The sequence below is a fragment of the Mustela nigripes genome, chromosome 9, assembly GCF_022355385.1.
Source record: "Mustela nigripes isolate SB6536 chromosome 9, MUSNIG.SB6536, whole genome shotgun sequence".
Taxonomy (NCBI): domain Eukaryota; kingdom Metazoa; phylum Chordata; class Mammalia; order Carnivora; family Mustelidae; genus Mustela; species Mustela nigripes.
In genome coordinates this window covers 9235768-9246750 of record NC_081565.1, presented here as the reverse complement: position 1 = coordinate 9246750, position 10983 = coordinate 9235768, and the positions used below count along the sequence as shown (strand labels likewise).

Here is a 10983-nt window from a genome sequence, read left to right as displayed (position 1 = left end):
GCGGCGGGCGTCCCGGCAACTCGGCGGGCGCTGAGGAGCAAGTTGCGCGGGGCCGCCCGGCGGGGCGCGCGGCGGCGCGGAGGCGGCGCGGCGGCCGCGTGAGGGCAGCGGACGCCGCTGCCTCCGCCTCCGCCACCGCCGCGGATCCCGGCCCTTCCGCCCGGCCCTTCTCCTGAGCCTCGGCGGCGGCGGAAGCCGGAGCCGGGCGCCGGTCCGCGCCACCTCAGCCGCGGGCCCCGCCGGCCGGGGCGCCCCCTCCCCGCGCGGGCGGGGAGCGCGCGGCCGCCTCCCCCTCCCCCTCCCCCCTTTCTTCTCCTCCCTCGTCGCTGCCGCCGCCGCCGCCGCTGCCGCCGCCGCCTCAGCCTTCGCCTCAGCCGCCGCCGCCGCCCGCTCCCGCCCGCGCGCGGCGGGATGGACGATCAATCCAGGATGCTGCAGACTCTGGCCGGGGTGAACCTGGCCGGCCACTCGGTGCAGGGGGGCATGGCCCTGCCGCCTCCCCCGCACGGCCACGAAGGGGCGGACGGCGACGGCAGGAAGCAGGACATCGGCGACATCCTCCACCAGATCATGACCATCACCGACCAGAGCTTGGACGAGGCGCAAGCAAAGTTGGTGTCGTCTCATTAAGCATCTTTTGTGTGTGTGCGAGAGCCGGGCCCGCGGCCGAGTCGGGGCCCGGGGTGGCGCCCGGGGCAGGGGCCTCAGCCCTGGGCTGGGAACTTTCTCCGCAAACCGGCAGCCTGCCCGGGCCTCGGGGGGACTTGCCCGCACCCCTCGACGCGGGCGGGAGTCGGCAAAGTTGCTCTCGGGGCTCGGGACAGACTTGGTGCCACGCGGATTTTGTGGTTTTCTCGCCCTCCCCCGTCCGGCCCTCTAGCAGCCCGGCCCCCTCCCACGGATTCAAACCTCCCGCCTGGACCCTGTGCACGCCGCCCCGAGAGGGCCCCGGGCCGTTCTTGCGGGAAGTGCAACTTTCTCCTCCGGCCCGGAGTCGCGGCGCGGGGCTCCACTTGGCCGCGGGACGACCTCGTCGTGCGGGCGGCCGCCCCAGCTGGGAGGGCGCGGGGCGATGGGCGGTTCCCTGGCGGGTCCGGGTGCGGGCGGCCAAGTTCTCGGGGAAGGGAGGGCCGTCTCGCAAACTTTGCCGAGCTGTCACCGCCCGCTGGCCGCAGTCGGCCGGTCGCAGGCGCCGCGCCCGCTCCCTCTGCGGAGGGCGGACGCCGGAGCCCCTCCGCGCCGTCCCCTCCCCCGGGTCGCCGTCGTCTGCCCCGCTAGCTAGGCTCCCCGCGCGGGTTCGCGCCTTGCGGTCGCCGAGGCAGCTGCCTGCCGGGCAGATGGGTCGCGCCTGGTTCGGGCTGGAGCTTTAGCCGCCGGAGCTTGCGGGCTGTCGCTAACTAGTCAACTTGAGTTTCTGTTGACTTGCCATGGTTCCAAGGAGCCTTCCAAAATAGAAGGCCGGAATTAAATCTTGGGTCTAACTTAAAGGAAGGCGCCATATTATTCCATAGGTGATGCTAATACCTTTGTGTTTTGCTATTTGTTTTTTAGGAAACATGCCCTGAACTGTCACAGAATGAAACCCGCGCTCTTCAGCGTCCTGTGTGAGATCAAAGAGAAAACAGGTAAGAGGCTGCGCCCCGTAGTGGGCCTGGAGACCCCCGAGGTGGGGTCAGAGCTACTCCTTCCACTCTCCAGTTGAGAGCTGCTGCTTTTGGGCACCGCCATCTTTGATCATTCTCTCCTTCCCACCTCCTGATCTTGAGAAAAAACTGCAATAAATCTGGAGTCGATTTCTCAGTTCCGCTCCCGGTATAAAATGAAGTGTAGATGCGGACGGGGCTGGGTCGCTGTCCCCAGGCGGCCGCCCCTGGCTGCGGGCAGGGAGGGGGCCCGGAGCGCCGGCCGCCCTCTCTGGCCGCCCTCTCCCGCTCCTTTCCCCCTTGTTTGTATGTCAGTTTTTTAAAAAGGAGCAACGGGAGACTGGATGCCAGGGACTGAGTCCCAGGGAGAAGCATCGCCTGAACTTTGTTTTACTTAGACAGTTCTAAGCTTCAGCTCCACAGATAGAAGAATAGATGCAATTGAACAGACTCCAGTAGGATGTTTGAATTAGTGTTTTAGTTGGGAAGGCTACTTTTGAGAAGCAAGAAAGGGTAATGGTGTGTTTAGGCATGTACAGTGTATTACATCTATTACTACTTTAATTGAATTTTATGCTTGAAGTCATTACATTGTAAATATGTTTAATATATTTTATAAAGTAGAAAAAGGTTCACATTAGCAGGTTAAACAATTTTTGAAGTGTTTAAGGCAGGGAACATATGAGAAGACAGGTTTTACAGAAGTGCTGGAATAAAAACTACACAAACAGACATTCCTGGCAATTCATTTCAATTTAATTTTCTTGTTAGCCTTTTTAAGATTAAAGGTATTTTAGCCTTGAGGTGACAGTAGGAACTCAAGTGGAATTAGAAACTTAATTTAGATGCTTTAGTTCAGATTTGGCATTATCTGCCCTGTATATGGCAAACAAGTGCCTTAAACAAGCTTTACTGTTGGGGGGTGTGTGTGTGTGTGTGTGTGTGTGCGCGCGCGCGCGCGCTAGCTATAAGGTATTATAAAGTTGCTGTTTTTTAAGTTGAGGCAAAGAAGAGAAAGTTAAAGTCCAGGATATAGCAATATCCAATATCCTAGTAATGCTATTTAAAGATCAAAAGTCATTGTGTTTAAATCGAGTGCACAAATGATAACACACTGAATATACATGTTAGTTGGTAGAAGAATTGTCTTCCTTTTAAACATATTTTTCACTCTGCAATGCTATTCTGATTCCAAAGGTAATCAAGAGAAGATGATGGGTAATTGCTACCTATTAAAATATATGCTAAAACCATAATTAACAGAAAACACTGAAATCCTTAAAGAGTAGTTTTCCTGCTTTTCATTCACCTAGTATTCATGGTTTGTAAATGTTGAGTGATTCTTTTAAAGATAGATTTTACATTTTGAAAACCACAGGCATTTTAAATGACTAACTTACTTTGTGTTGATTTTTAGCTCCCTTTAGGACGCATTGTGATTTAAAATGGTAGATAATTTTTATCTGACTATGAAATAAAACATCAAGCATTACATCTTGAAGATTCTTAGTTTAGAAGCCTAAAAGTGTACAGTTCTCAGTAAATTATGTTGCTTAATGTCCAAGGATTTTCTTGCTATCAGGGCTCCACTTCAGTTTCTGCTGACAGCTAAGCACTGGGGTATTGACTATGTTGTGAATATTAAGATTGATTCAACTTACACGGCATTATATTACTAGGGAGACGGGATTGATATTTTTCCCCTATCACCCGCTTCTTGTTATTGGTATTTATTTTTTTGCCGTTTTAAAGTTTTGGCCTAGCCAGCTTGAGAACCAAACCCAGCAAACTGCTTTTCTTGTTTAGACATTTAGCAGCAGGCAGAATTCAATTAGGAGGCATAAGTCCTCTAGTTGCTTATTTGCACAAGACTTAGTTACACCATTCTGAAAGGAAAGTATAGTCAGCCTCATGTCAAAGGTGAGTTACGAAAAAGAAACAAGTCTTTTCAGAGTCTGGGATTACTGGCACAGAGAGCTTTGCTAGGGCTCTTGCTATTTAAGAAGCAAGAGGTATCTGACAAAGGAAATTTTTGTGTTTTGAAAATTGTTTCTGAGGCTTTCAGCGATAACTTGTAAATTAGACCCTCTTTTTATGCTTTGGCCGGCAGATTCAAGTTTGCACGTTATCTCTTTTGTAAAAAGGCAACGGCCGACAAAGAGTAAAGACGGCTGTCTGGGCAGAGGCATCTTCCTGCCTGCCTCTCTAAGCTCGAGAGGGACGGGGATTTAAGTACCAAGTGATTGATTGGGGTGAAGCTCTTTCTCTCCTCTCCTTTCTCTCCTACTACCCAGAGCTCCACCTCACCCTCCAAAACTAGTCTTAGAAGGAAACAGGGCCGCTGGACCTAGTATCCTTAATTTGAAATAAAACATCTGTGTAGACGTTAGTGTTACTAAGGCAAAGAAAGCGGGGCAGCAAATTCCAGGCCTCCCCTATTCCTCCCCATGTCTGTTCCCACAGTTCTGCTTTCGAAACATTGTGAACTTATAAAATAAGCATTGTAGAATATATGTATATTGCATAATGGTTTTTCTTTAGGTCATTTTATTTAACCTAATAATATAGTATCTAAAGATTAATTCTCTGCAGTCTAGAGAAAGTTTACCTAGTCATTTGTAACAGAAACCGGAACATTATGTGATGACTCTATTCTGCATAATGGAGGGGTAGGGGGTTGACTAGTGGGAAGGTGGAGGGGGGAAACTGTCACTTCAATGGATAATGTCATTTCAGTTGTGCTTCTCCTAAAATAAGACAAAATCATTAACAAATTTTCTGTATTTATAGATCTGCCAGTAGATTTTGAGGTTTCCGATTAAGCAGTGAACACAGCCAGTTCTGATGCACATGAGGGATTTAGTTTGGAAAACATCTTTTTTCTCTCCTACCAAATATGATAAGGTATTTTTCCCTTCTGACAGATAAATGGGTGATCTACCACAATTATATTATTTTCTTGTTCAGAGGTAGGGAAAGTATACTTTTCTTATGAGGTGCTTGATTTTCTTGAAAATGTATTCTTTTGTAAAATTCATTGTACGATTATTTTTGGGTAGAAACGTCATCTCTAGTTGAATTGTGATATTTATGCATTTTGAAAGGAACTGAAGAGTTACAGGCTTTGAAATCAACATATTTGTCTATTTTAAACTAAGCAACCAGCGAGATAATTGTTGATATGTGAAGATTTTCCTCTTAATTACTTTTTAGTCATATTTTACCATCAATCTCTTATTAAATATCCCTGATGCTTCGAGGTCTCCTCATCTCCATACTTATTTTGGTGCATTCCCTCACATCTTTTGGCCATCTTAATCTGATTGTTGAAGTACTTTTCTTTGTGAAATATTCCATCCTCATAAATCTGCCTTCTCTCCAAAGCCTTTAATTATGAGAGTTCTTTTTTGAGAAATAAATGTATTTTAAAAAATTCTAATGAAAATCCAACATTTTTATATATAATCTGAATCATATTGTGAAAAAAATATTTTGTATTTCAAAAAAAATCAACACCACCTTTTCTTTTCTAAATGGTAGGTTAAAATACTCTATGTTGATAGCTGCCAACCAAACTCTGATTTATTGCCACCACAAACCCTAAATAGCGTTCATTTACTAGTAATGTCTAATGGCATACATGATGGTTTGCCAGATTTGTGGCCTTTGTGAGGCTTATAAGCAGGACTGACTTGGGAAGATCATAAAACTTAATGAACTTCTCTACTGCAGGAGGTGTCCGCAGGGGAAGAGAAAGGGCTGCTTGGCTGGTTGGGCTGGTTGAAATATTTTTTATGTTTAAGGATAAGAAAATGACTATTAAAAATGCTTTACTTTTAAAGGATCCTCTTCTTCCCCCAACAAGTCATAAGAATTTTAGATATCAAAACTGGATCAAGAATGTAGCTTGTTATGTGAGTTTTTATATGCATTTAGAATGTGATATATATGATTAAACCTTTTATCTTTAGTGTTATCAGTATGACTAGATTTCAGAGGGACAGAGCAGTGCTCTCAGTGAACACCTCTATTTAATTCTGACCCTATAGGCTTAGAGACTCAATGGAGTCTTCTTTTTCCCTTTTCTTTTTATGCTTCAATTTTAAAATTTGTTTTTTTTTTTCCCTTTGTACAGTGCCGTGTAATTCTTTAATTCCCAGCGTATAAAAGCCAAATATTCCGTGAAGTGAAAATTTAGCAGGAAAGATGAAAACCGTTATATATGAGACTAAATGCGGTTATATATATTGCATGTATTCTTTTAAGTTGCTCTTGAAATTATTTCAGATGTAATGATCATTATTTGTCCCAGCCTTTTAAAAGCAAATGCACTGTTCCATACATGATTCATTGTTGTGTTTTAATGAACTTACTTTCTAGTTTTTAAGAACTTTTAATTATGAACAACTGGAAACATAAAAAACATGTAGAGGGAGGAGAAACTTGAACCCCCATGAACTAATTCCCCACTTTCAGCAGCTAGCAACACTTGGTCAATCTTGTTTTCTCTGTAACTCCCACCCTTTCAAAATTATTTTGAAGCAAATTTTAATGGACTTTTAACACTTTAAATTTCATATCTTTCATATCAGTTTTAGACACATTATGTCTTGTTTACATTGAAAATATTAAATAAACAGGAAAAAGTCAGTCTATCTCAGAAATGTCGTAAATTATATTGCTTTATCACAAATTTTTTCTTAAAGCAATTTAAGAATATTTTTATTGACTTTTCCCCATTTTTTATAGATTTGTATCACTCACTATAGCTTTTTAATGAGGTATTGAGGGAAGATGTAGAAAAGATGTAGATGGTGTTTTGCTAACTTTCTTACCTTCCTCTCATTCTTTCAGACAGTAGATGCAATATATTCATAAAAAAATCTAGAAAAAAATCCTGCTACCATACTGGTTTACAACTTTATGATCTACAGTATCAAGTATTATATTATCTTAAAAATATGGGGGATATCTTAAAACCCTTTTTTTTCCTTCCTGATAAAAATATATTGAACCTCTTAGTACTAATTTGATCTGTGCAAGTAATTCTTTCATGCCTTAGTTTTAGTGGAGTTCATGTTATTACAGATTTATGTAGTTTTTGTCCTTTACGTGGGACTTTACTATGTTATTTTATTAATTTACATAATTCTATTCCTAATCAGAAGTATATTAATACATTGGTGAAGGAAGCCCTGATTTGCCCTGAAGAGTGTAGTGTTTCATCGGCTTTCATAAAATATATTTGTGTACATCTTTCAAACCATAATCCTTTCCCTTTTAATTAATTTCACTTGTACTTTTAGATTTCAGTTTGTAAGTTTTGTCAAAGGTTTCTTTCAAGACAGATTTAAAAAGTTTAACATCTTACTTGGATTATTTATATTTTGATACTTGATGGTGGCATTGTACAAGGTGAAGTTCTGTTGTATGAAGTGTGGTCATAAAGAATTGAAACCACATATCAGGAACCACGCCCTAAATCAGTCACCACTTTATGTTCATAACATTGAGGTGTCTATTCAGAATAAATACCTAAAACATCAGCATAAACACGTAAAGTTAAATGAAGATTTTAGACTATTTTTCCTCTATTCAGGTACATGTGGACATCTTCAGGTATTTATTATTTCAGTATTGACACTATGAGAATAATGTTTTATTTGTTTTCTCAGCAGGGTTGTGTTTTAGCCATTTATCAGTGTGATCAGCATGATTTAGGTAGTTACTGACTAACAAAGCTTGCACACCCTCCACCTCCTCAAGTTGACCTTTTCAAGCGTTTGCTCTACTTCAGTAGGCCGTTTGAGTCTTTAAATATGAGGAGAGTAAGTAATTTACATCACTATGTAGTTTTAAGTTGGTGGAAGTTTTCCAGACCTGGCTATCAGATTTTTTTTTTTACAAAGTTACAGAAGTTAATCAAACAAATTATAGTGTTGTTACATTTAGCAAATGAATTAATAAGCAATGCTTGAACAAGTCACTGAAAAAATAAAGCATCTTTTTATGCCTTCAGACACAGAACCATGTTCAAATAAATTTCAATAATCTTCAATTATTGACTTTGTAGGTAGAATACTTATCAGAATCTTTTTTTTTATAGATGTATTCTGTAAATATATGTTTGTAGTTTTTGATGGTAATGGTTGTTTGCTTTGGTACTACATTTGAGAGTATCTCTAGCAAAAAAATGGTGTGATAGAATGTGTTAAGTTGAACTGGCATGGTTTTTTTGGGGGGAGGACTGACTGCGTGATAGTAGCTGATTAGGACTAAAGACAATTAAAATTAATTATGGATAAAAGTAATTGTTAAAAGTTTTGTACTTTTTTTCTTGAGTGTAACTGCTTTAAAAAAAGCTATTTTGAACAATAACCCTTTTTGTGTGATCATATTAATGAGGACTTCATATACAATGTAATCCTTTTAATGCTGATGATTCCTCACTATGTTTAAACCATTATTTGGGAGACTCGACATATGTTATGGCAAAATGATTTTTTTGTGTGTTTGTTTTGTTTTATGTGATACATCAGTTTTCAAAGCACATTTCTTAGGCATCAGAGTCCAGCAGGTGGCTTTTTACATTAAAAAATTCATAAATTTTAAAATCCCATAAAATTTTATTTCAAATTCAAATTAACTAATTGAGAATGTCAACATTTCCACTGTCTCTATATTAACATTTATAATAGAACAAATGGTTGCATATAGAAATTATCTGCAACATAATCTAAATTAAGATTCTAAACAGGCATTACAGATGCTGGTAACTTTGGCAATTATCATTTTGTTTGGTGAACAGTAGTAAAACAGTGTGCGGTAAAAGTGTTTAGAGAGAGAGGATAAATAAATTGAACAGTTTTGCAATGCAAAGTGGTTTGTGGTGTTTTTGAGGATTTCTTGGCTCTCTCTTAACTGCTATTGTGAGCCTGGAGCAGATTTCCCCATTGCTAATGCCCTAGAAGTATTAATTCACTTTGATATGCTAATTAGAGGGCATTATGCAAGAAATGAGATTAAGTGGCAGCATGAAGCCATTTGCCTGTCAGTAAATTGAGAGCTTTAGCATCAGGAGGAGCTTTGTTTTTTTTTTTTTTTGTTGTGTGTGTTTTTTTCTTTTTTTTTTTTTTTAGTTTCTCTTGGTTTTGCATATAAATAATATTGATTGAAAGGTCTAGAGAAGCTTCTAGAACATTGCTGTATTTTTCACCCTCTTATGATTATAGAAACGTGGTGTTACAGAATTTTTCTGACTATTAATTGACCTAATTGGAGATACAAATAGGAAGTTTTTATTGTACTCTCTCTTACATGAGAGTATACTAAGAATTTTGTGTTATCTAGTCTTTTTTTCTAAAGCCTAATTTCAGTAGCATGGCTAGTAAACTGTTAGCACCTCTTTTCAGAGTGTAAACTTGTGTGTGTGTTTGTGCAGTAATGTCTTCACTAAACTGAACTTCACAAGAATATTTTCTTTACTAAGGAAAGAAGGAGTAAGTTGTTGACTTGGGCTTCAGGAAACTATGTTAAATGAGCAGTAAGACTGACTTCAATACCTAGAAGCAGGAGCAATTAAAATTAGTGGTTATACTCTGTACTTTACACACCTGTGGAATTTACATTTCAGCATGTATGTGTTGTATAAGATCACTGCATTTTTTAATTTTTATGTTGAAGATTATTGAGTTTCATACTTGACTCTGATTTTGCTGACTGTGGTGGTTTAAGCCAGACTTTAGATTTTTCTCTCTGTAAAGCTTCTATGTGATTTTCTGTATTTTGTGGGGAAATGCATGAATGAATACTGGGATTGGAGTTGTGGACTGGGAGGAAGACAGAACTTCTCTGGGCCCATGAAGAATTTAAGATTTGCTCAAACATGGAACTTTTTTTTTTTATAACCTCTATAAACCATTGCTAGAGGTAGAATTGTAAACCGCTGCCCTAACTGCTACCAGGCTGTGGTTAGATAGGAGAGAGTTTGAATAAAGCATTTGTATTGAGGCTTGCTTCTAGTGTCTGAATTCCACCACTCTGGCTGTGACTTTAGACCTAGTAAACCATAACTTCTCTTCAGAGCCATATGGATTATTTAGTCACCACAGCTGCCATGCATACACACTACCAAGGCTGGCATCTCCTCCGTGTGCATGTGTGGTGCCTGTTAGTGTTAATAGGAGTTAGGAATGTGCACACAGAGAGGGCAATGAAGAGTCTCTCCTGAGACAAAAGTCCTGATTACATTTCTCAATAAAGAGGACTTAGTGTACCTGCATATTAGCCGGTCTTCTAAATGAAATAACTTGCTTACTTTAAATTCTCATTCCCTTCTCAGACTCCCTGAACTAGTTAAATCAATGAATCCTCATTAATCTATGATTACTTGCAAAATTTCATTTAAAGCGTATGAAGTTATTTTTGATTGAAATGGGAACAAAAAGCTTTTGAAATTGCATATTATTATTTTTTACATAAAAGGTTTTTACAGGCTTTCAAATATACAAAAGCCTTGCATATAAGAATTTATACAGAAATTATCGAGAGCGACTCCTGAGATATTTGATTGGCATTTGATGGGGGGGAAATCACTGCATTTAAAAGAATATATGTAAGTGAAATGGCAAATTTATACGTGATATTATGTGGGAAACTTTACTTAGTGTATTCAAATGAAGAAGAATTGACTCAGGTGGTCTCATAAGTTTCTTTTTCCCCATACTTCTTTCAAAAAAAAAAAAACAACACTAAGGATGAAGGTAGTTGGAATTCATAGTCAGATATATCATTTTCAACTTGGAATAGGAACTAGAACAGGAAATTGATTTTATATTTATTATGAAAGCAAGAACTCTGCCACCAACTGACAGCTATCCATGTTTTAGTTTTGTGATAATTGTTCACAGACATTACTCTGCAGTTGGCCCAGATTATTTATAATGTTGATCGGGAAGCCTTTGTCCATTAAAAGGTAGGTGTATAATGAATATCTTTAATTAAACCAAGGTTTAAAACCTAAACCTAAACCTTAGGTTTAGGATTAACTGTCAGAATGTAAGAACAAGTTACAATAGATTGTGCAATGATTTCTCTGGCTTCATGGATGTATTTATTACCATTTTTGAACAAATTATACTAACATGAAAAGTTGTGTTTGAAATGATTGTGTGCTAGATAAGGCGATACATTACAGGAATGGTTGGGTTTATGGAGCTTTATGTAGAGGTTTTCCCAGAAATTATAGCGCAGGGCTGTCACTATAAAACCCAGTGATACAGTTGGTAATAACATACAGTGAAGATATTTTTAGATTTTCACTTGTTATTCAAATAAGTGA

General features: G+C 40.1%; 1 protein-coding gene across 3 annotated transcripts in view; it reads left to right on the top strand.

The window, feature by feature from the left end:
• The first annotated feature begins 259 nt into the window (after positions 1-259).
• The window catches only part of PBX3 (PBX homeobox 3), a 215427-nt gene continuing 204703 nt past the window's right edge, over positions 260-10983 (top strand). For 2 of the 3 annotated variants that reach the window (XM_059410798.1, XM_059410799.1), the window contains exons 1-2: positions 260-611; positions 1552-1625. In XM_059410798.1, coding sequence (XP_059266781.1) covers positions 412-611; positions 1552-1625 — 274 coding nt within the window. In that variant the 5' untranslated portion in view covers positions 260-411. The remainder of the gene's footprint in view (positions 612-1551; positions 1626-10983) is intronic. The other variant, XM_059410801.1, reaches the window with a different exon arrangement.